The 25,978-nt window shown below is 40.7% G+C and overlaps 1 protein-coding gene across 6 annotated transcripts in view; it reads left to right on the top strand.

Moving 5' to 3' along the window:
* The window catches only part of vit (vitrin), a 166,863-nt gene that overhangs the window by 102,147 nt on the left and 38,738 nt on the right, over positions 1-25,978 (top strand). For 2 of the 6 annotated variants that reach the window (XM_051919377.1, XM_028820891.2), the window contains 7 exons: positions 2,553-2,615; positions 5,832-5,894; positions 7,457-7,528; positions 12,754-12,819; positions 15,352-15,414; positions 18,090-18,152; positions 25,818-25,865. In XM_051919377.1, coding sequence (XP_051775337.1) covers positions 2,553-2,615; positions 5,832-5,894; positions 7,457-7,528; positions 12,754-12,819; positions 15,352-15,414; positions 18,090-18,152; positions 25,818-25,865 — 438 coding nt within the window. The remainder of the gene's footprint in view (positions 1-2,552; positions 2,616-5,831; positions 5,895-7,456; positions 7,529-12,753; positions 12,820-15,351; positions 15,415-18,089; positions 18,153-25,817; positions 25,866-25,978) is intronic. The other 4 variants (XM_051919376.1, XM_051919379.1, XM_051919378.1 and 1 more) reach the window with 4 other exon arrangements.

Genomic DNA, 25,978 nt, shown 5'->3' with positions numbered 1-25,978 from the left:
ATGGAAGACCAATATGGAAGCCATTATATAAAAAAAGGCACAGCAGCTCATGGGCTTCCTGTGACCATGAAGGGAGTTTGATCTACTGCAGGAGTGCAGGTTCAGTTCTACACAGCGACCGTCAAGTCTGTTCTCAACTCATCCATCACAGCGGGGTTTGGATCAGCAAGAACAACCAACAACAGTCAGGTCTGGTCTGCCAAAAAGGGCACCAGTCCTACCACCTTACAGGACATGAAGTGGGCAAGGAAAATCCTCACCGACCACTCACATGTGCACCATGCAGCCAGATGTTCACAATCCTTGTTTTGTATTTGTGTTTGTTTTTATCAATTGCGATTCTGTTTGTCATGTGACTATACATGACTACAGAGTTAAAAAAATGGAGTGAAAATAGGGGACACAACTATGTTAAAGAGTCTGGGCTCCATCTTGGAGAGCCTGTATAACTGAAAAGGCTGAAAAAAACAAAACCAAAGTATACAACAAGTTGTGGATTACGCCTTTATAGACAGGAGCTCAGTATTAAATTGGAGCCAGACGGCCAGATCCCGGCTCATATAGTCACTCGGCAGGAAAGGGCGGAAAACGGAAGTGATGTCAGCAGTGGAGTGGCTGTTGTCATCCGTTCTGGAGTGGGAGGAATACAGAAGGCATTAGACCACAGTGCCAACCCCCCCCCCACCATCACCAGCACCCTGAAGCTGCCTCCCATGTGAATGCATGACATATAATTCTGATTTCCTTCTTCTTTTTCCAAAGAAAACGTTCATCGGAGGATGATGTGCAATGCACCTTGTGCTATTTTAAAGCTGGAATGATCTTATTTGTAATGTTCTCATTCAGGGCCTCATTCTTTTCAGTGACATATCCTCATGTGGAGACGCTTGGCTGTGAACTCAGGGGGGCCCTTAGAGTTTCAAAGTACTATTTCTCCATTACGTAATGGGCTCTCGCTTTTCAACTTCCACTACTCCCTGTATTAATGAATGAATACAGAAGTATGAGTGCTAGGGACAGGTCAGAGACGGGTTCATGCCCTGTGCCTGATGGTGCCAGCATAGGCTTTGCCCTGTCCTCTCTGTGGCCTTATAGTGAAACATACACGTTTGGAAAGGAATGAAGAAATGCTTCTGAGCTGGTCTTTTTCTGATAGAATTTTGACTCCTGATAGATGCAGCTTACTTTTAATTGTAATGTGGTGGATGCCCAAAGAGTAGAAGGATGGGGGAAGGCAGCTACTTTGGGACACTGCCTCCCACAGGACACTAGATGGCGATTTCCCTGCAGCATAGCGGTGCCCCGGATTCCCGCAGAGCATCATGGGATCTGGAGTTCGGCTTCACAGCCTTGCTGGGTACCGTGGGTGCCACTGGGAGACGCTGCAGGAAGACCTGGGGATTTTAATGTTTCATATAAGCCTGGAAGTACTCCCAAGTCATGAAGCTGGAAGCCCCGAAGTACTTCTGCGCTGAAGAAATACAAGTTCCCCAGCCGACAGAAGCACTTCTGGGTCAAGGACTATTTAAAGGACTGCTATGAACCCAGCAAGTGAGGTGGAGTCAGGAGGAGTGTGAAAGAGCTTTCTGGGAGGTGTGGAGGGGAGCTCTGAATGTATTATTATTGTGATTAGGTATTGATTTGTCTATTTATTGGTGGCGGTGGTGCTTGAAGGGCACTATTTAGAAAGAAGATATTAAAACAACTTATTGCTTTAAACCTGTGTCTAGCATATCCGTCTGTTGGGGTTAAAGGGGTGATAGCAAGCCCTAGCATCTTACAGTAGATACAGGTGGTGACAAAATAAAAATTACAGGGTGCCATTAAAGAAGAGCGTACTGCTCCCTGGTCTGCTGCAGTGTGCCGCCATTTATGAATGCACAAAGAAGTACGGAAGGAGGGTCAGTTCCACACGGATGGACAGGCACAGGGGTGTGATATAAGAAGACCACACTTCGTCTCAATGTCAATCAAATATACAGAGAGAAATGGTGCAGTGTTATCGACATGGAATACCTGCTCTTGTTACCAATTGAGAAATGGCGAGTTGAATGCTTCTCTGCATTTCATGATAACGTCTCACAAATCCACAACCTGGTCTCCATTTAACCAGGCTGATCCATAGTATAATGGAGAGAGGAGCCAGCATTGTGAAGGCACTAGAAAATCCAGTGACTGGTCCAACTACCAGCACCGTGTGACATGACAGTTGGAAAAACTCCCTGGAGCTTGACAAGTGATCCCTTAAACTTGAGCTCTCCGTTGACAGCCTAACTCCAGCTGGAAATGTCCCAATGCTCAAATATTTTACACAACCTTTCCTAACTAAGCAGGGACCCACACACCCTACGAGTATCTAAATAATTGCTTCTTTATTAAAGGATGGACTTAATCTTCATTGTTCTGATGGAGTTGAGAACTTTGAACCTGTAAGGTGCTGTGTGTATGCGAGTTCCTCATCTGGGTGTTGGTGCAGCGCTGCTCACGGTGACTTCACTTTTCATGTCTCCTTGACCTTACACGTCTATTTTTCATTTCCTTCTCCTCTGCAGGCATTCGGAGACAAGAACCTGCTGTTGTGTACAAAAGGCCCCCTGCAGCTGCTGCCAGTTCTCGTGAGTTCTGTTTTCCATGTTATTTTTGTTTTATTTTATTAGCTGTGTGAAACTATGAGGTGCCATTGTGTGGAGTGTAGTCAGTCAGGGTTGGTCAGCTCAGAGTTAGAGAAGGGGGAATCTCAGCCATGGTTTCAGAACCCCATTGTAACACTGGACAATAAAGATTTTGCTTCCTGAACACTACTGGGAGAATCTTCTGAATTTTGGTCAACTGATCATAAAAAAATCACCTTTAAATTTTCCTATCATGTAACGTTTAATGACAATCTCCCATTGTTGAGGTTTCCCCTCATATTATGAACATACTTTAGGAGAATGTGAAACATCTGTGGATCTCTACAAGTAGTGGCACTGCCACTTGGAACGGCACTCAGATATACCAAAAGCTTCATCTGTGAATGGGACAGCCATTTTAAAGAGTCTCATCCCATTAAAAAGAACTGGATGCTGCTGTGGAAGTAAAAAAAAATCCCCCCAAAGAAGACAGGACAAGTTCAATCAATTAGATTTTTATTCAGTCACAGATGAGTACCTGGATTCTACGTTGCAAGGCAGAAGAGCAGTTACATTTTTTTCTATTGGCTTTTTATAATTTCTTCTTCCTCCCCCTTCCCCTTATTATTCAAAAATAAACATAACATTTAGTTTAGCATTTTGTTTTAGTGCACTAATGGGCCATCTGTTCTTATTTTTCTCACTGATCAGATAGACCCTAAAGAAGGAAAGGTCAGCTCTCTTGTGTCAAATAGACGCGGTCCAAAGAAACTGGAAATTGTCTTTGGTCAGCTTACTGCACCCTGTCTTCTGGCAGACGCTTGTATGAATAACCTGCCGTTCTAGCAACACGGCTTTGTCAGCTATTAACCCTTAGCAGCTTGCAAGCAGTTATTTTTTGTTTCACACTGCACAAAAGCAGAAAATTGTGGCATGTTAACCACTTGTCAACTCAATAAAGAGATTTTCACCTCCTCTTCATGCAAAACTTGGACTGATATTTCAGACTGAGGCCAAGAATTAAGAATGCTGGTCCACAAACCAGACACACCATGAATGACAAGCGGTTTGAAGATCTGCTTGTGTGGCCAGAGGACATCGCATGAAAGGCATTCAAGGATGTTATTGGAAACAACGAAGCACCAAGCTTGTCCAGCCAGCTGATAACTTGCTTCAACCATACAAAACTATGTCGCTCAAGATTCATTTTCTGCATTCACACTTGGACTTCTCTGCTAATGTTGGTACAGTCAGTGATGAACTTGGTGAAAGGTTTCAACCAGGACATTGCAATGACGGAGAAGCAGGGTTAGCACAAGAAGACCCATCTGTGTTGGCTGTGCATTGTTAGACACTAAAATGAAAATCATCAGATGCGGAGTACAAATGAAAATCAACAGCCATGCATTTTTAGCTTGAACTAATGCAGTGCATCAGCATCATTAAGTGGTTAAACACACTAAATAAAAGTTAATTTCACGTTTCTTCAAAATCCTACATGATACATTCAATTTGGAATTATATTTAAAGATGACTGTCACAATGACGAAAAACCTTTTCAGGAAGCAAAGTTTTGCAAAAGAAAGGTTCCCTCCGATTATAATCAGAGTTTAGACACAGTTAGCTTAGCACAACTAAACAAGAAGAATGAAACTGAAATCCGGTTGCCTTGAAATCTCCAAATCCTCATTCAGCCAACAAATCCAAGACTGTCAATTGGTCATTTGTGTTGGTATTAAACTGCTGACAGACTGCATGATGCATGCACTGTAAAATTAACGAAAATCTCGAAAATAAAAAAAAGTCTACACTAATGTCTACAAAGCCAACATTTTGGCTTCCATTCTGCCAGTCTTCACCTTTCTGGAAACAGACACGTGGTCAGCAATCATACGTGTATTGAAGGATCCCATTTTCCGTGGGTGCATCTGCTTAAGAAGTACAGTATGGGGAAGAGAAGAAGACAACTATTGAAAGTATTGTTAAATTTAATGTGTCATTTATGCACTGCAGACAAGTATCATGCCGAACATATATGGTAAGGCATTTTACTGATGAATTAATATTAATATTTATGTAATTAATTCTATATTTGTAATATTAAAATGGTCACAAAGATTCCCATACTAACTGATCTGTTCACGCTTCGCATCATTTGGGAGAAGCATCGCTTTTTTGGAATACTAATGACAATACAAGCGCACAATGCCATTTATTGATATTTGCACAACAAATGCATCACTTCTGCTCTCCCACATGTGGCGCAAAGCTGAAGAATGGCCCATACTAAGCTTGTCTGAGACAATTAAAAGACTTTGTTTTGTGAACGTAATGCATTTTATTGATACCTGCAAAACAAACTGCACTAAGCATTGTGCTTGAGAAGATAAGTTGTGAAGTAATTCTGGCCTTAAATTGCTATGTAGGAGCTTCATGTTCAGCAGATTCTTTCAATAACAGGAGCACTACCACTTGTGAATTCAGAAGCCAACTGGTTGGCATTACCCGCTGGTAGTGATGAGTGAAATAAGTTGCATGAAATTGAATTTGCAGTAAAGCTCTGTAGTTCTTTTCACAAAACGTTTTGCAAAATAAATTGTTTCCCACTTCCTGCAAAATTCATGCCATTGGCACAAGAAGAAAGGCGTTTAGCTCCTGTCTGGAATCATTTCAGGTATTAATTCTGCATGCATCTGCCATTCATTTAGCATTCAAATAAGACTCTCTAGTGAAATAAATAAAATTAAAAAAATAAAGTGGCGGGGTCCTTCAGTAACAGAGTGCAGTTTGACAGCAGTGACTTTCCACGTGCTAAGCGTTCCTGTGGAGAAAACCCAGTAAGGTGCAAGTAATGGTGCGTTTTGGCACGTCTCCCTTTGAAAAATACGCTCCGTCGTATGAACTGACCACCTCTGCGGTGATGGGGATGAGACACATGTATAGAATTTGATTGCACTGGTGAGGTACGGATTAACAAGCTTAACACAAATACAGAAAAGAAGACCAGGAAACCCACAAGTGTGAACAAGGCCTTAATTAGCAGTATTCCAAGTTTATCACAAAAAAAGAAACTTTAAACCTTACAAAAAAACTCTTTAGCGAGTTTTGTATTTCACAATCGTGAAGTCACCCATGAAACAAATTTTAATGTCAATTTCACAAAACTGTTTGTGAATCGAAATCGGTTGCCAATCATTTTTTTTCCTTTCTCTCTTTCAGCATATAATCGGGTGAGCCAGGCCTCCCTCGAGAGGAGCCAGCACTCTGCCCAGTCCAACCCCAGTAAGTGCTTCTTTGTGCTTTTCTTTGTGGTGGAAAGGAAACATGGATGAGTGTGCTTACATATATTAGAACTGCTATGTAGATAAAGCAACTCAGGAATTTATGTTTAAAATTGAATTACACTAAATGATATTTACTGTATGTACAGTCAAAGTCACTGAGATCACACGTTTTTGCCATTCTGGTGTTTGACGTGAAGTTGTATTTTCACGATTTTATGCATTGCGCTGCTGTCACACGATTGGATGATTAGATAATTGCATAAATAAGTAGGTGTACAGGTGGTCCTAACAATTTGCTCAGTATGTGGAAATAATACCATACAGTTGCATTGGGCTCAAGAAAGTGCAAGTGCAAATTTAGTGTCACATGTATGGCGTAGAACAAAACTCTTACTTGCATGTCAACACCCAACATTTCTGGTGAACTGTTCACAACTGACAGTATTAGGCTGCCTAGGACGTGTTTCTTCACCCGGGAGACGCTCACAGAAATGATGTTTAGAACCCCCGACACTCGCTAGCCTGGGCTGCTAAACAGATGCCACGATGGGTGGGCCAGCTAAGGTGGTAGTTGTTCAGAAGGTGGTCTGGGCTCATCTCAGCTTCTGTTATTTAGGACAGCATAAACAGCAGACCACAGCACCTTCCTGGTGAACTATTCTCGGAATTTTAAAAAAAAATAATTTTAATTTGTAATGGAATGGAGACCACTGTGTACCAATGTATGTATGCTTAAATGGCCTGTGTGCATGGAGTGAGTGCTGTTAATATCAAATGACCTGATGGCCACTCAAGCTGTGTCCCATTGGCTCATCGTCACCATTAATTTTCTATGAAACTTAAAGTTAATATATTAGTACTAAATATTAGCTGATAAACATTTAATATCAAACCTTACTTGTTAATATGAAACAGCCTGAAGCTGTTTGAACAGTCATTTCAAAGCCTTTGTCTTGTTGGCTGATTGTTGCCATGAACTTTTCTATGTTAATAACTGTTAATGCTAAATATTGCCTGATAAACACTTAATATCAGATCTTCCTTGTTAATATCAAATTTCCGGGAAGTGTTTTAATGGCAAGTGAAATTCATCACCACCATTAATTTTTCTAGCCCTGCATGCTATGTCATGGTGTGCCGTGGTATCAACGACAAAGCCGACCGTGCAGGAAATCCTAGTTATTTACTTGCCATTTTTGATCTTTTCTTCCATATAAAGCTTTGCTTTAAGTTACAATGAAATAAAGAAAAAGGAAAGCTTCTAGGAATTTTCGGCTGGCCTGAAGAATTGACATCACTCCAGCTGCTGTGCCCTGGTCCATCTGACTAGTCCCACCATATTAAATATCCCACAGGATTCTGACTTCCATTCTTTTCAGGTTGAAGGTGGCCACCACATGCATTGGAGGCTCTTCGGTGGCCGTGCCTGCGCCCATCTTGCTTGCATGACTCCAGGGCCCTTTGGTAATGCGCTGGCGTCTGCTGCTGCTGCTGCTGCCGCAAGCTTCGCATTTGCTTGTTTGAATTTTGCCTCCAAAGCAGCTTTAATCTTTCCTGCAGCTTTCTCTAGAAGGGACTGGCATCACAGTTATCAAAGGCCCGACTGGTACACTGGAATCAGGAAGCAGACAGGTATCGCCATCCAAGACGTGGGCAGTAATAACACTAATTAAATAACAGCGAGGCAGCCGTCTAGCTTTGCCCTCCTTCCATCTTGCTACTTACAATTAAAATAATAGGACTGAGTGACCTCCCTTCTAGTTACACTGTGCAGCCTTCATCCCAAATACAGTTGGGGCAGTGTGCTAATAAAAACAAAAAGGAGTGATTTGTACATTTGAGTTGTATTCAAACAATCACAGCAAAGAGAAAGGGATTTTACAGTTAACTCAATCGACTGCATTATCTTTTGAAGATCTGATATTCTGAAACGGATGTTCCAAAAAAGTTGGGACAGGTGTAGTGTAGGACTAATAAGGTTGTGACACATTGAAATAACAAGGTGAAGTGAAGCAGCCGAGTCAGTCGAGTGCTAGAACAAGGCTGTTGAACACCGGGCCTGGAGGGCCGCAGTGGCAGCAGGTTTTCATTCTAACCCTTTTCCTAAACACTGACCAGTTTTCATTGCTAATTAATTTCTTTTCCTCTTCATTTTAATAGCCCTATTTTTAACAATTCAGTGCTCTGAATTGATTGCTTTCTTCATTAAATGACAGCCAAACAGAAATGAGATGACAGATGACCAGCTAAACTGGGTGCTCCAAATTTCAACCAATTTCACTCCAACCAGTTTCTTAATGAGAAAACGATTATTCTTGCTGTTAATTAAACTCATTATTTAATTCCATGGCTTGTTGCTGCTCTCATTCAGCCACAGCACACATTTCCAAAACTGCTGATTTTCTGTTTGTGCTAAGAACACCATCAAAATGTTTTGGCGACTTGAGAGATCAGCCTTACTGAGACCTTCACCTTTCTTTATTTTCAGATATTGTGTGATGAGCACAGGTGAGCTGCTCATATGGTGGCTCATTTTGCATCTCAGTATTTTTGGCTACTAATTAAGGGGAAAAAAAAAACGAAGGCACCCGAGTCAAGTTAATTACAATTAAGGCAAAAGAAGTTAATTAGCAGTAAAAACTGGTCAATAATGAAGAAGAGGGAGATAGAGGTTAGGAGGACATGCTGATACAGCGCATTGCCGCACCCACCACATGACAAACCTACTCAGGCTCCCAGATTAGGACCCGAGTGCAGCACCTCAGCACCACACCAGTTCAGATGGAGTGGAACAGTGTGAGGTTTTTATGGTGGCTGGAGTGCCAATTCTGCCACCAACCTCCAGGTTTTTCTCTGCAGGTTGGAGGGCCTACATGCAGGGCTGGATGCAGATTAACGTCATACCCAGGATGGAGCAATTGCAGGTTAAGGACCTTGCTCAAGGGCCCAACGAAGTAGAGTCACTTTTGCCGTTTACGGGATTCGAATGGAAAACTGCAGCCACTGCAGCCTTCCAGGACCGGATTTCGACACTCGTGTACTAGAATATAAGGAGCCTCCAAACAGGGCCGAGTCCTTCAAGAGCACAGGTGGCCAGTGGCTTGCCAAGTTGACAACAGATGCATCGGCGAATAATCCTGCACTTTGAAAACAACGTCCCCCCCAAAGACAAACCGTAGAATTTTAGGGCATTTCACCCTCTAAAACAATTAAAAGATTCAAGGAATCCAGTCAAAATGTGAAGGGCAAGGTGTAAAACCACTTTTGAATGTGCGTGGTCTCAGATCCCTCAGACGTCACAGTCTTACAAAGCATGATCATGTGTCGGTGATGGATATCATGACGTGGGCTCAGGAATACATCAGGCCACACCTTTAGCATGCAAAGCAGAAGCCATACATCAGCAATGTCCACAAGTGCAGCCCACCTCTCTGGGCTTGGTCTCATCTGAGATGGAAAGTAGCACAGTGGCATCATGTTGTGTGGTCCGACGAGTCGATATTGGGGGTCAGGATAACAGCCGTTGTGTTCTCTGGATAAAAGAGGAAAAAAGGACCATCTATGTGGTTATTAGTGTCTGGTCCAATAGGGGTGTGTCAGTGGCCAATGCATGGCTAACTTGCACATCTGAGAGGACACCATTAATGCTGAAAGATATGTATGCATTTTGGAGCAACACACACTGCCGTGTAGGTGCCATCTTTTATAGGGACATCCCTGCATTTCCAGTAGGACAACACCAAACCATCTTCTGCCCAGGTTACAAGAGCAGTGAGTACGGGTATGAGTTTGGCCTGCCAGCAGTCCTGACCTGTCTAAGACTGAGAATGTGTGGCACATTATGAAGAGTAAAATACGGCAATGAAGGCCCCACACAAAGGTGCAACTGAAGACCTGCATGATGGACGAACCAAAGTGTGTCTTCGGCTTCCTAACGCTTCATCGGTGTTATTAACAGAAATGGTGATGGGACTCAGTGGGAAACACTCAACTGTCCCAGCTTTTTTGGAACAAGGCGCAGTCATCATATTTGACATGAGTGTATATTTTCAAAATAATAGACAAAGTTACATTCACAAGGGAAAACGTCAAATAATGAGTTGTTGTAGGGTTTTCAATATGGTGCACGGTGAGCAGAATTTACAAATCACTCCCTTTGTTTTTACTAGAATATTCCATACTTTCCCAGATATTTTGGACTGGGGTTGTAGTGCAGTAAACACTCTGGACTGATAGACGCGCTCGTCTCTGTTGTTGTGTAATCACTAACCCTAACCTGCTAAGGTGTTCACGTCACATTCTGTGTTTCTCTACATTGAGTGCTTTATCACTTTCAACATGGCTCTCATAAACACGGGAACTGCACTTTAACCATGCCAGAGTATAAAATAAGAATGAAATTTATAATAAAGCATTTTTAAGAAGTTAAATGTCTATACAGTTAAAAAATATAAATAAACATTATAAAGCCTGTATGGAATGGGTGGCCCTACAATAAGGGAAATATGGGCCGAAATACAGCAGCATCATAATGTCAAACCTGCTTAATCCAGTTCAGGAATTAATACATACATAAATACTTAAATACACACTCATGTAATGCACTAAATAAAATGCATTTGCTAATTAACTCTTTTCACAAAATTCAGTAGTGGGGCATTGATAGGTAAACCTACAGTGCCCTCCATAATGTTTGGAACAAAGACCCATTTTGTCTTGATTTCTGTTCCACAGTTTAAGTTTTCAAATCAAACAATTCAGACATCATTAAAGCGCTGGCTTTTATTTAAGGGGATTTGAATGAGTTTTGGTCACGTTACACTTTTTCTACACAGTCCCCCCATTTTAGGGCACCATAAGTTTTGGGACAATTGGTGTCACAGGTGTTTGTGACTCCTCGGGTGGATTTCATGGCTTCATTAGATGCCTCAGCCTTCTGCTACCCTTTGGAGTCTGTAGTTGCCAATATGTTCAACATGAGGGCAAGAGCTGTGCCAATGAAAATCAAAGAAGCCATTATGAGGCTGAAAAACAAGAATAAAACCATTAGAGACATCAGTAAAACATGAGGATGACTGAAATCAAATGTCTGGAATATGAAGAAGAAGAAAGAACACACTGGTGAGCTCAGGAATCACAAAGGGACTGGTAGGCAAAGAAAGACCTCCACTGCTGATGACAGAAGAATCCTCACTATGGTAAAGAAAAAGCCCCAAACGCCTGTCTGATAGATCATACACAGTCTTCAGGGGGCCGATGTGTGTGTGTCAGAGACGACTATCAGCAGAAGACTTCATGAACAGAAACACAAAGGCCACAATGCAAAATGCAAACCACAAAAACAGGTTGGCTAGAAGAGCCTGCAGAATTCTGGGAAAAGGTCTTGTGGACAGATGAGACAAAGCTGAACCTGATCAGAGTGATGGCAGGCAAGAGCAAAGTGTGGAGACCAAAAGGAACTGCCCAGGATCCAAAGCAACGTGGTGCTGGGGGTGTTATGGCTTTGGCATGTATGGCTGCCACAGGTCCTGGCACACTTATCTTAATTGATGATAAAACTGCTGATGGCAGTGACACAATGAATTATGAGGTGTGTAGAAACATCTGACCTGCTCAAGTTCAGTAAATGCCTCCAAACTCATTGGACGACGTTTCATCCTCCAACAAGATAATGAGCCAAACATACTGCTGAGGAAACACAGGAGTTTATCAAAGCTAAAAAATGGAAATTTTTTGAACAACTAAGCTAGTCACCCGATTTAAACACAACTGAGCCGGCCTTCCATATGCTGAAGAGAAAACTGAAAGGGACAAGCCCCCAGACAAGCAGGAGCTGAAGATGACTGCATGAAAGGGCTTAGCAGAGCAGCACCAGAGAAGACCCTCAGCACCTGGTGATGTCTGTGAATCGCAGACTTCAAACAGTCATAACATGTGAGGATATGCGACAAAGTCCTAAATATGACAACGGCTTTAATGACCTGCCATTGCTGTGTCCCAAACATTATGGTGCCCTGAAATGGGGGGAGACCGTGTAGAAAAAGTGTTGTGTGACTAAAATGTCTGCAAACCGCCTTAAATGAAAGTCTGTAATGTGCATTTTTATTATGCCTGAATTGTTTGATTTGTAACTTTAAACCATGGAGCAAAGTGGGAAAATCAACAAAAAAGTCTCCTTGTCCCAAACATGATGGAGGGCACTGTAGGTAAATTTGTTAACTTTCTTATGCCAGAATGCTAAATTTCAGCTAAACTTTTTTTTTATATATATATATTTAACATTAGTTATCTCAGTTTAAACCGATATCAGCTTGTAGAATACACAAAGTAAATAAGATTGCAGCTAATTTAATTGTCTTTGACCTACTGTATGTTTACCCAGCAGCCATTTATTTTTGTTTGTGTCAAAGGTTCAAATTATTAAGTTCCTGCTGCAAACATTACAACAGTTGTGATTAGAACAGGCCATTCAGTCCAAAAGCTCACCCATCCAAACTCATGCAGATTCTCTACAATAACATCAAGTGTCTTTTTTTCCATGTCATCAGAGTCAAACCGCTGTCTACATGTTCAGTTCCAAACTTCAATAACGCCAATGTGACAAATTATTGCCTTTGTTTGCATGTTTTACTAGTGCATGCCCTCCGCTCATTTGTTAAAATTGGCTTTTAGCTTTTGACTACTAAAACTCATCATCTCCTAATCAACTTTACTTTATCGGTGGTTCACGTTTCCTTTCCGTCGTGGGGTCACTTGTTTGTTTCAGCAAGCAGTTTTATGGGTGGGAACAACCGCTGCTGTGGCCTTCTATCCAGAGGAAGGGTGATGATTGATGCCTTTTTGTTCTTTCTACATAGATGTCAGCTCCGTTGTTCCCGATTCTGGCCATACTTGGACAGAAGTGGAAAACGCTCACACTCCAGGTAAGGATTTCTCAGTGTTCTTGCAGAACTTGCTCATGACCATCAACTAAAACCCGATCTGGCCTGTCAGTTGTGTTAGTTAAACCACAGGGTTTGTGATCAAAGCTTCAGGCCTGTGGGTGAAGGAAATTGCCAATTAAATCAACACACGTCTTTGGGATGTGGATGGGAAATCGGAGTCCACAGAGACAAAACTGATAGAAGCCTTGTTTCCATTAACCTCCTTATTGCGCTTTTTTGAAATTGCAAAACAAAAATACAGTAATGGAAACGCATGATTTTCAAAAAAACTCTCAAAATTCGCAAAAAGGTTTTTATGCTCACTTAAAGTGGTTTTTCAGGGGATTCAACAAAGTAATAATTTGCAAAACTGCAATGGAAACTTTTTTTTTTGCATTTAGGTCACATGACCTGATGCAAATTTTCAAATACCTGTGCAAATGTGATGTGGCGAATACAGCAGTATCATGAGCACTACCATGTGACAACACAAATGTCCACGATCATTAATCTATCGTCAACAGCCGCCTGCCTTTCCTGTTAACATAATCCTGATACCCGTTACTTGGTCCATAAATAGGGAGCTGTCGATTTGCACCATACACCTGAGGTATTTTGTGTGCCTCATAATTGCACTGCGAAATCTGCCGTGACTCTTCCACATCAGGTAAAGTGATGCATCACTCATTAGTTTGGAGCATATGGCCCAACACACCCCATATACACACCTGTGAACAGTGGTTTTGCTCACACCAAAAGTCTCGGCAACATCCCTGTACTACAGAGAGGTAGCCAGTTTATAAAGAGCGATGGCTATGAGCTTCTCGATCGGGACTGGCTCCCTCGTGTATGCTAAGGCAGGGGACGTGACAGGGCCTATTGCACTGCATAATTCTATGAATTTTGATCTGCTCATCCTAACATTTTGTGTGCACAGCTCCTTAATAGAGAAGGCTAAAAGAAGTTGCACTGTGTCTTTTTGGACCTGGAGAAAGCATATGACAGGGTGCCTCAAGAGGAGTTGTAGTGTTGTATGAGGAAGTTGGGAGTGGCAGAGAAGTATGTAAGAGTTGTACAGGATATGTACGAGGAAAGTGTGACTGTGGTGAGGTCTGCGGTAGGAGTGACAAATGCATTCAAGGCAGAGGTCGGATTACATCAGGGATCGGCTTTGAGCCCTTTCCTGCCTGCAATGGTAATGGACATGTTGAAAAATGAGATTAGACAGGAGCAACCATGAACTATGATGTTTTCTGATGACATTGTGATGTGTAGCAATAGTAGGGAGCAGGTCGAGGAGACCCTGGAGAGGTGGAGATATGCTCTAGAGAGGAGAGGAATGAAGGTCAGTAGGAACAAGACAGAATACATGTGTGTAAATGAGAGGGAGGTCAGTGGAATGGTGAGGATGCGAGAAGTAGAGCTGGCGAAGGTGGATTAGTTTAAATACTTGGGATCAACAGTACAGAGTAATGGGAATTATGGAAGAGAGGTGAAAAAGAGAGTGCAGGCAGGGTGGAGTGGGTGGAGAAGAGTGTCAGGAGTGATTTGTGACAGACTGATATCAGCAAGAGTGATAAGGAAGGTCTACAGGACGATAGTGAGACCAGCTATGTTATATGGGTTGGAGACGGTGGCACTAACCAGAAAGCAGGAGACAGAGATGGAGGTGGCAGAGTTAAAGATGCTAAGATTTGCATTGGGTGTGACGAGGATGGATAGGATTAGAAATGAGGACATTAGAGGGTCAGCTCAAGTTGGACGGTTGGGAGACAGTCAGAGAGGTGAGATTGCATTGGTTTGGACATGCTGGGTATATTGGGAGAAGGATGCTAAGGACATAGTTGTCAGGCAAGAGGAACAGAGGAAGGCCAAAGAGACGATTTATGGATATAGTGACAGAGGACATGCAGGTGATGGGTGTACAGAGAACAGGAAGAGATGGAACAAAATGATTCGCTATGGTGACCCCTAACAGAAGCAGCCGAAAGAAGAAGTAGTTGATAAAACATCTTTATTTGCATAAAATCACTTAATGGAAACACAGACAATTCACATTTGTGTTTTGTCAACTTTTCAGAGGTTTCACTTCACAATGGAAACTGGGACTACAGACCCAGAGAGAACATGTAAATACCACATGGGCAGCAAGCAGGCTTAGTGATTAAACTGAGGATACCTTAGGACATTAGAAGAATCTGGACAAGGACAGGCCATTCAGCCCAACAAAGCTCACTAGTACTATCCATTTAATTCCTTACTATATATAATTAATAAGAAGAGATACCTTCTGTCTCTATCATAGTGAAGTATTGGGTTAATCTCACTGTTTGCTTTAGTAATGACTTGAATTTGAGTTTGAATTTTCACAATGTCTGATTCAACATCCCCTTGTCACTGAGTCAACAGACAGGTTTGTGTGTGTTTCTTTTCCTTTTTTTATCTCACTGACTTTAAGTATAAATCCATGATGCAAAAGATAATCAACTCAAGTCAATGGCACAGGTTAAATTAAAAATTGTTTTCCTTCAGTTCAGAGCTCTAAACCTGGAATCTCTGAATTTGATCGTTGGGTTCTCAGCTTGAGACAAAACAGTAAGTGTGTGAATTGTTAAACGTCTGCTTTTACTCCTTGAGTGTCCGGGTGCTGCAGCTGTTGGTGGTGATGGTGGTGGAATTCCTGGTATTTGGGATCCCTTAGACATTCTGTCGGGTGTGCTTGCTTCACAGCATGGGAATGGAAGGTGGATGATAAGGACGAGTTGATCAAATTTTTAAAAGTAGTAAGCAGACATGATATGGCGGAGATAGAGAGGTCATAACCTGAGAAGGTCATTTGATCAACCAATGTCCACATCATTCAGGTTCTCTTCAAAGTGTGATGCTGTATAATGAAACTAAGTTAATTAATCCCAACACAGCCAGACATGGACAATGCATTGAGATGGATGCTTCTGCATGAGGACCCCCATCCTGTCTAACTTCTCAGACTGCATGGATGCTCTTAAAGATGTACAGCAGCATGACAGTGGATCTCTGTGCTATCAGAGGACATTTATTTTATAGTGTGGTGTGTATGTAATATACAGGTTTATATTTCTGAAAAGTATCTATGCACAGGGTGACGCATGACTCTGAAAGCAGAGGTGTCATTGAATGCAGTGAACTCTCGGACTCAGATTTCTTACAAGAATTGTCTTAATGTGTTCTTTCCTGAAAGACAGCTTGGGATGAGCAAATATCAATATATGAATTAGATATTTTTACCTATGATTTTAGACCTGTGGCACACCCTGTCTGTTTATATATATATATATATATCTGTGTATGTATTACATAGAAATTTACATTACAATGCAATATTAATTACTCTTTCATGTGTGTGTGTTGTCAGTAAGACAGTATGCAGGCTCCAACCTGAAATAAAAGTGACAAAATGGTATTGTTAATGATTGAACAATAAACCAGAAAGGTAAGAACCAAGTATAGCAGTAAATAAACAACAAAACCTCAAAGCAGACCCCGACTCGGTCTACCTTACACAGATCTTGTCCCAGAGGACAGTTTCCATTTTAGGACATCCTCCTCCCTCTGGCAAAATGCCGTCCAATTAAACACCATCCTCCATCCTCCTTCCTGCCTCTGACTTCTGCAAAGCTCTCTGTCTGTCATCCTGCCTCAGATGCAAAAATGAGAGAAAAACCAAGCTGGGTGCCTCGGAAGGGGGCGGGGCAGATGTCAGTCATTTCAACAATGATGGCAAATACCCGCCCAATTTGTTTTATAACTGGCCAATCATTAGAAAGGAAAAACTCATCTGTCAGTCTCTTAGGCGGGAATACATTTTAGATGGCCAATCACGTACATCCCCTTTATAACCTTTTGTTTTTTCTTCAATGCTCCTGCATGTTACAGCCTTATCATGAATTTGCATTATTTGAAACTGGCTTTTTTATCATCGGTTTTTGAAAAGTGCAAAACGATGTGACATTAACTTTCATGACATTGAAACCATTGCTGATTTTCTTTTTTCTGTCATTTAAAATTGGAGCAGTACATTGCACATTTTAGGATGGTGATCCATTTTTCTGCTATTTTAACTATCTTTCTATTATAATAAAAAGAATCCTGGAACAAGATGTGATTTTCTCAGAGAGATACTTTCACATTCTGCAAGACGAGACCATGTGCCAAGAGTTTTAACCATGCCCAAGGCCAGAAATAAAAGACAAAGAGTAGATGACAAAGTAGAACGTCGTAAAGAATTCAAAAATGTTGACGTGATACACATGCAGAGCAGGTTATAGATAATGAAAGTACGAAAAGTCGAAAGTCTCAAAAAAATGATAGTAAAGATCACATTATCACAAACAAACAGAAATTATTATTCTGTGAAATAACAAAACAGTGAAAAGAGATCAAATATATTGTTCAGATTTAATTTTTAAGTCAGAGACTTGTAGATCGTCTAATTCGTGTTGCCATCAGGGAAAATAGCGTTTCTTCCCAATGAAGAGGCATATCCACGAGAATTAAAAGATTTGTTGTTTGGTATAAGTGAAATCCACATATGTGAGCGGCAGAGACCCGAAGTTGCTGGCGCATAGCGCAGGCCGGGGGGTTGACATGCGAAGCGAGAAAAAAAAAAAACTGTTCCTATATTCCAATAAAGGAAGTGCATCCCATACAAGTTGTTAAAATATTGCTAAGTAAATAGATGCCGTAAGCTGACATGTTTAATGTAGCATCTTATATATAACACATTGTTTTGGCAGAGGAAGGGTGGCATTTTGTGAGAAGAGGGAGAGGGAGGATGTCTTAAAGTGTAGTGGTCCATACTGGCACATCTGGTGGGCTTGTTGGTTGACAGTTCTCCTGAATTGCTTAATGTACACGGTAGCTGAATGGTCTGTTCTCCTAAAGAGTTTTTCTTTTCATCACCATAATTGAAAATGTTAGCCCATAGTAGAAAATTCACTTGTGTCAAAAGCTACAATACAATCGGCAGAGCTCCAGGAGAAACATCTATAGAGTATAAGCCTGTCACCATCTCTGTTACTCTTATTACTGTACTGTATAGTCACAGGCTAAAAAGTGCTGCAGTTTTCCAAGGGTCTGCCTTGCCAGGTTTCCACTGTGCTCCCTTGATACCTAAAAAGTCATACAGAATTCCTTCCCTGTGTTATCTTTCTTTAAGGTATTGTTTTCTTTTAAGGACAGCTAAACATGTTTATTTTCTCATCCTAACTAAATGTCATTTATTATATTAGCTCCCAGATCTGGAGAACTGGATAAAAGCCGCAAAAGTGTACCAGAGGTATCGGATACAAAAGGTGAGGAAAATTTTTTTTTTATTAATTCTATAGGGATGCAGTGTGCCCTGGTAGCCGAGGCACTGGCCTTTGAGCAAAAAGGCTACCTGTCCAATTTCAGCTTTTGACAAGATGTCAAAGAGTGCACTGCAAATAATGTACAGTATCTGAGCAAAGTGTCAAAGTAGTGATTTGCAGCAAACAAAATGGTGACAAAAAGCTACCGAAATGTTCTAAACCAGACCAATACACACCTGGGCTTAGATTTATTTAGATTTATTAAATGTGTGAATGCAGCTTTCCATACAAACAGTTTGGATTTATGAAAGAAAACTTGATGGGAGAACTTGCACATACATACGGCTACTTTGAGCCACCCATAGTCAACATCTTGGAGAAACTGGGTGGCATCCTTGATAGAGGAAGGAAATGCAGCTAAGTGATGGCTCCAGCCAATAATAATTCATATAGCGTGTGTTAACTTGACTAACATTTTAAAGCTCAAAAGTGTTGAACATGATGCACAGGCTCTGTTTTAGTTCCCTTTTAAGAGGGCCAATGCTGCATATTTGCACTGAACAACTGTTTTTGGTTTTTCATCAGTTTATATCGGCCACCTGTTGTCACATATCTCAAGGATCTGTCTGACAGGTCAGGAATATCTCAGCTAAGCTTCACCTCACCATGCCCGCTGTGCTGGATTCCACTAACCCACTGATGAAGCGTTGCATTCCGTTTCAATAGGGTGTTTTTGCCAACATAAAAAGACAATTTGCAGTAGTGTCTAGTTTTCCTAAAGTAATCGGAGCATTGCGAGAAGGGCACCTAGCAAGGATGACACTGCTTCTGTTAATCCCATTAACAGCTCTAATACATATATAGCCTACTCATACAGCTAAAGACAAAATCAAATCTGTTTTGTTTTATTTTAATGGAGTGAATCACAGATGAGTTGGAATGAATCGCTGGGTATGTCAGACTAGGCAACTAGATTTTATGTGAGGGCGCCACAACTGCCTCTCACTTACTAAGATTTTGTAAATGAAGGCTATGAAAATCGCAAGAAATGGGACATGGCCTTCAGATGAATTCGCAATTCCAAATTAGTGTGAATAGGATTGTGGATGGGTGTGTATATGTGTGGATGTTTGTGAAAAGACAGCTTATTTGCCTAAATCCCAAGCCATGGCTGAACAAGCCCAATGCCAAGCAAAGACTGCATTTATCAAACATTAGTAAAGTGCCACCCATAAACACATGAGCTCACACAAACAGAAAAGCCCAACATATATAAATGGAGTGAAACTTATGAACATGAAATTTAAAAAAAAAATGAAAAAACAGCAGAGGCTTACAAATTTGAGAATGACTCTTCAATAGCTAAGCCTATGCAGCTAACGATTCTACTAAAATAACACCATTGAAACACTGACCACTTAATATTAACCTAGTAAAGATAAAGTGAAACAGCAGGATGATATGTGATACGAGGACATTGAAATACACATTAACAAGGCAAATGTGGAGCTACTGAACTTACCTACAGAAGAGTTGAACTTGACAATTGTGGCAGCGGCTTAGCAACTTGCAGGGAAAACTTGGGAGATGGTGGCAGGATTGGCACTCAGACCACTGTTAAAAAAAAAAACAAAAAAACTTCACACTGCTCCAATGTGGTGCTGAGGTGTCCCCCATTGCACGGCTGCACTCGGATCCGAATTCAGGTGGTGGGTGCAGCAATGTGCTGTAGATAGATAGATAGATAGATAGATACTTTATTAATCCCCAAATAGAAATTCACATACTCCAGCAGCAGCATACTTATTAAAACAATATTAATTAAAGAGTGATAAAAACACAGTGCAAGTTAAAAAGTGCAAGGTGGAGAGTGCGAGGCAGGTATAACAGACAATAACTTTGTATAATGTTACCGTTTACCGCCCCGGTGGAATTGAAGAGTCGCATAGTGTGAGGGAGGAACGATCTCCTCAGTCTATCAGTGGGGCAGGACATTGGCAGCAGTCTGTCGCTGAGGCTGCTCATCTGTCTGGAGATGATACTGTTTAGTGGTTGCAGTGGATTCTCCATGATTGACAGGAGCCTGCTCAGTGCCCGTCGCTCTGCTACAGATGTCAAGCTGTCCAGCTCCATGCCAACAATAGAGCCTACCTTCCTCACCAGTTTGTCCAGGCGTGAGGCGTCCTTCTTCTTTATGCTGCATCCCCAGCACACCATCGCATTGAAGAAGGCGCTCGCCACAACCGTCTAATAGAACATCTGCAGCATCTTATTGCAGATGTTGAAGGACGCCAACCTTCTAAGGAAGTATAGTCGGCTCTGACCTCTCTTGCAAAGAGCATCAGTATTGGCAGTCCAGTCCAGTTTATCACCCAGCTGCACTCCCAGGTATTTATATGTAATCCGCACATGCTCCCAAACTCCTCCTCCTCATTACCCTATGCAGCTAAAGAATCTACTAAAATGACACAGTTCAAGCACTGACAAATTTAATACTTAGCTGGAAAAATACATTCATAAAGTCAAACTGTTAGGATGACATGCTAGGCTGAAAAGGACATAAACAAAGCCATTGAACTTACCTGCAGAAGAGTTGAACTTGACAAATCTGGGGAACTGAATCACTGCTTCAGTCAAGTTCAAAATCACACTCCATTTCTGTTTATTAAAGCACAATTTACAATACATTTTATTCAGTTGGTTTTTATTATGTTAATGTTTCATGTAATAAAACCATATTTATACATATACAAAAAAATGAAATTTAAGAAAGTTTTGGAGGGACAAACACTAGATAAGCACTGGTTGCGCTGTAAGTGCTCGAATCTCTCTACGTAGAAAATAAGTCTCATATTATGCCTTTAGAAGTAATGGCTTAAATATTTTTATCTTTTACCAAAGCTAAATCAGAATCCATGAAAGTGTAGCTGTCCAAACTAAAGCGAGAAGTCTGTTTTACAGAAAGCTGAAAAGGTTTCAAGCAAAGCACACACTGCATGCTAATAATCTTTATCAAGTCTCCGCACCGCCTTGACCTTTTATACCATCAGACCACCAAGAACGTTCACCTCATTCTCCCGGTGAATATCCATAATAACGGCAGCCTCAAGATTCACAGAACATCTATGTCCTACATTAAAAAAACATGTCTTTAACACGTTTCAGATATGATTGTAAAGAGCAGAATCTGATTCAGCACATGTCAAAAGATGTACAGCAAATGATACATTCCTAAAAAGGTGGAAAACAAAAAAGGAAAAAATATGAAAGGAAAACAAATAATAATACCCTGAACCCTGAGGTTGCCAGAGAGGGAGACCAGCAATGAAGTGAAGAACATCTTTTAAAATGACAGAATCTCCCTATAGGAAGACCAGCAGAGATATTTTTAGATGAGGCCGAGAGCAAGAATGTAGTCAAGACAAAAGTAAGGAAGAAGCCAGAAATTCTGAAGACTAATAACCCAAACAAAAATGTGAGACAAAAATCATAGTCAGAAATACAGTCAAAAGATCGAAACCAGAGATACTAAAAGTATTTCAGAGATCAAAGCACAAGGCAAAAAGGTTCAACTCGGATAAAGAACTCACCTTTCCAAGTGAAGTTTAACCCGTGGAGTAAATGCTCAGATGTCACGTCTTGCAAAGGTCGGAGCAAGCCTAGTAGCCAAGACACAAGAAGGTGCTCATCAGAGCTAAACAAAATGGTAGAAATAAATGAGCACAGCAGAAAGTAAGCTTTAAATATAAAAAAAAACACACAGGAATGGTCTCAACAACCTCCATTTAGAATGTCGTACCTCTAAAAATGATGAAAAGAAAAGCAGAAAATATCTAAATAAATGGTCCAATATAACACTCACAAAAATATTTTTTTCTGAAAACCACATGGATTATTTTTTATTGATAAACATTTCTAGCCCACTGTCAAATCTCATAAGCACAATGCTATTGTCCTCTCTAACTACACTCCTCTTATCCTGGAGCTCACATCACTCTACCCTATACACTCCACTCACCACTGATGTCTAAAACATTAGAGATGGTCATCTCCAATCCAATTGATTATTTCTTAGACACAAATTCATCCTTAGAGGTCTCCGCAGTGACACTCTGGGAAATGATGAAGGCTGTTTTATAGGGACAAGTGATTTCATTCTTCTCTCATAAAAACAGACTAGAAGGCGGCAGAACTGGTTGCAGAGATTTCCAGAACAGATCACAGATATGCCAGATCTCCTAATGAGGTTCTCCATAAGAAGAGACTGGCTCTACACTCCGAATTGAAACTCTGAACAACAAAAGATACTGAACAGATTATTCCAAAGTTGCAACATCATTGTTAAGAACACGGAGAGAAGGCTAATGAATACGCGGTTATAAAATATACATTTCTGACTGAATATGGACGTATCTGGTAGTAATTTTCACATTCACACAGATGCTCATTTTCTGACCAGGCACAGAAATTAAAAATGATTAAATAAAAAGCTTCCTTTCAGAACACAAATTTCCCATGACAAATTAAGGTAACCCAAATCCTAACCCTAACAATATGCCTTCGTTAAAACAAGCTTAGTCATATTTGGTTTTTATGGTTAATGACTTCTCCCACATCCAAAAGATGTCCCCCTTACAGTAAATATCACTACAAAGGAGTGGCGACCCACTGAGGGCTGGTTTCGGTGTTGCAATGGACACTGAGTAGGATCGGTTCAGGACTAGCGACAAACGTTTGCTTTACCGATTTCATTCTTTAAATGATTTGATTCTTTAAGAGACATTTAATTCATCAATAGAATTTGAGGTTGGGAAGTCCGTGGGGGGAGTGGCTCCCTTCTGTTTGCATTGCAAAAATACAATTTAATAATTCATGCATAATTACATACTATGTGTAAGCCTGTGCTGTAAAAAGCCTGGGCCCCTAAAAACTATTGAAATCCATCCATCCATCCATTATCCAACCCGCTATATCCTAACTACAGGTTCATGGAGGTCTGGTGGAGTCAATCCCAGCCAACACAGGGTGTAATGTAGGAAGCAAACCCCGGGCAGGGCGCCAGCCCACCGCAGGGCACACACACACACACACCAAGCACACACTAGGGACACCTAACTTGCACATCTTTGGACTGTGGAAGGAAACCCACACAGACACAGGGAGAACATGCAAACTCCACGCAGGGAGGACCCGGGAAGCGAACCCAGGTCTCCTTACTCGAGGCAGCAGCGCTACCCACTGCGCCACAAACTATTGAAATCGTCAGAAAAAAAAATTGAAAAGCAAAGTTGGCGGTTTCGTTTTGCGGACGTGCTCACCCCTCTTGTCTATCAGCAGCTAAGCGATGTTCTCTCTTGTTTGTCTTTCCTCGGCGGTTTCACTTTGACGACAGAGTCACATTCTTTCAGCTTCATGCTGTAGCTTCGTACTTCTTTCTTCTTCTGACTTGTTAACTTGGGGCCGCCTTGCCGGCTCTTTGAGTTTGTCACTATCTGATCGTACTTCCGGTCCGGACAGACATACAGACGCACACACTTCCACGTGTAGATGGACTTTGAAATGAGTTAATCAAGAACATGGGGACACAGTTGAAGACTCGTTAAGGGGAAATTTCACAAGAACATTAGGAAGAGAACCACAGACACATGAAATCAGTGACCAAGTAGTGTGATAGACAGCAGGATTTTAAACTCCTTCAGATCTCAACTTGATGTTATTTTGGAAGAATTACATGGATAAGATTGGCGTGCTTTGTTGGGCTGAATGGCCTGTTCTCATCAAAATTTTTTGCAATGTTTTAAGGATACAATATAAGATAATAATTTTATCATGCTAATAATTCATATAACATTGTCCTGTATTAATACACAAAGCATGACAATACAATTAAAATGCATAATTAAAATAAGACTAAACATCTGAGAACCTTAAGTGAATGGGAATTGTGCAACTCCTTCTCGGGTAATGAGTCAGTTCAGACTTGAAGGAGTCAGTGAATGGCACATGCTGCTGATGTCCATATGCCGCAAATTAAAAATTAGAATAATATTTTATAAGAATTTGTTTTGTGCAAAAAACAATCTATTGTATGCATAAACAGACAAACATTATTTGTTTAATATTATGTTTATAATGTATGTTTTGTTTAAAACAATATCAATAACAAGTTGTACAAAAAAAGCCATTGAGACGTTCTAAATGTAGATGTGCTGTTGCCGTATCGTACTTGTATGATGAATGAGAGACTCATCCATGAGAGGTGTCATACGCAGCCAATGATTCAATTCATTCTCAAAAGAAACACAAGTGAAGTAAATGAGAATCAAATCAGTCGGTCAGTATTTGGACGGGCATTTCAACTATTGTAATAACAGGCAAATTTGTACCCTGTATACTTGAAAGTATGGTTAAAAAAAAAAAGACGAATTTATAGGCAACGTGTTCAAAACAAAACTGACATAGACAGGCAGAAAAAGATTTTCTGAATAGACTTGTTCAAAAAGAATGAATCATTGGTGAATCCCCCCATCACTATTCAGCACTCCAAGACACCACACTGCAAGAAATGAGCATCGTGTTGCTCTGTCTGCAAATCACAGCCAGCTGTCAAAGTGTATTTGGGCCATCTGCTTTGCAAGGCACTAGAATGAAAATATGAAGTTTGTTTGACTGAAAAATGCTTTACTGTATGTAAAATGAGTGAAGTGGATTTACCTAACTGGGTGTAAAACCGTGAGCTCGTGGTGGGACCCTTCTCTCCCCTTTCTCCTCTTTATTATGTAGACTTTAACAAGATGCCTCAGGTCCCATACATGTAACACTCTTGCAGGTCCTGCTGTTCAGCACCCACCCAACACATCTACAGATTGAAACAACAGGCAGGAGGAAGCCACACTTTCAACTAGTGACGTATATTATATAGATAGATAGATAGATATTATATGACCAAATTATAAGGAAGCAGAATACAATTAGTGTTAATTATAAATATGAAGTTTGTTTGACTGAAAAATGCTTTATGTAAAACGAGTTAAGTGGATTTACCTAACAGTGTGTGAAACCGTGAGCTTGTGGTGGGATGTGAACGTGTAACATGTCTGGAATGGATTAAGAACATTCATGTTACTGTAGGTATAAGACCCAGTGGGGGCTGGGTGGTCTTTTGGCCTTGAACCCCTGCAGATTTTGTTTTATTTTTCCTGCCTAACTGGAATTTTTTTTGTTTTTTCTCTCCTCCCAGCCCTCTGACCTCATCCTTAGATACTTACACCATGACACTGTGTACAAGATGCTAATACTCTTCTACTTCATAGATTTATCTGTTTTTTAAGAGCATTTAGATTCATTTATTTACTTCTTTGTTACTTACTCTTTAATATTCTTAAAGCCTAATATTATTTGTTTCTCTTTTCTTGCAGATTTCTCTTTGTCATCTTTTAAAGTGCTTTGAGTAACACTGTTTATATGAAATCTGCTATAGAAATGAATGGTGCTGTTGTTGTGTAGCCCCACATTTTCCACATCAGCTACTTAGCTGTTTTGTGTTTTTGGGATGCAAAATATAAATTTTACATTTGTGGAAAAATGTTATATGTTGGTTTTTCTTTTTACTAATAAAATTCTCATTCTAATTTAAAAATATAACTAATTCACCATGTTTTGAAACAGCAGACAGCATTGATCCTTGGAGGCCAGAAGGAGATACATTATTCACAGGTAGGACCCTCTGTGGTGCACATTTTTAGCTTTCACTGTTTAGAAACTGTTAGCCCTTTTATGATAGAAAAAATTCAACTGTTAAAAGATTGACATTTTAAAAATAAATATTC

This window comes from Erpetoichthys calabaricus, chromosome 15, assembly GCF_900747795.2.
Source record: "Erpetoichthys calabaricus chromosome 15, fErpCal1.3, whole genome shotgun sequence".
Classification (NCBI taxonomy): Eukaryota; Metazoa; Chordata; class Cladistia; order Polypteriformes; family Polypteridae; genus Erpetoichthys; species Erpetoichthys calabaricus.
The sequence above is the reverse complement of the archived record's forward strand: the minus strand, read 5'-3'. Positions and strand labels throughout refer to the sequence as shown.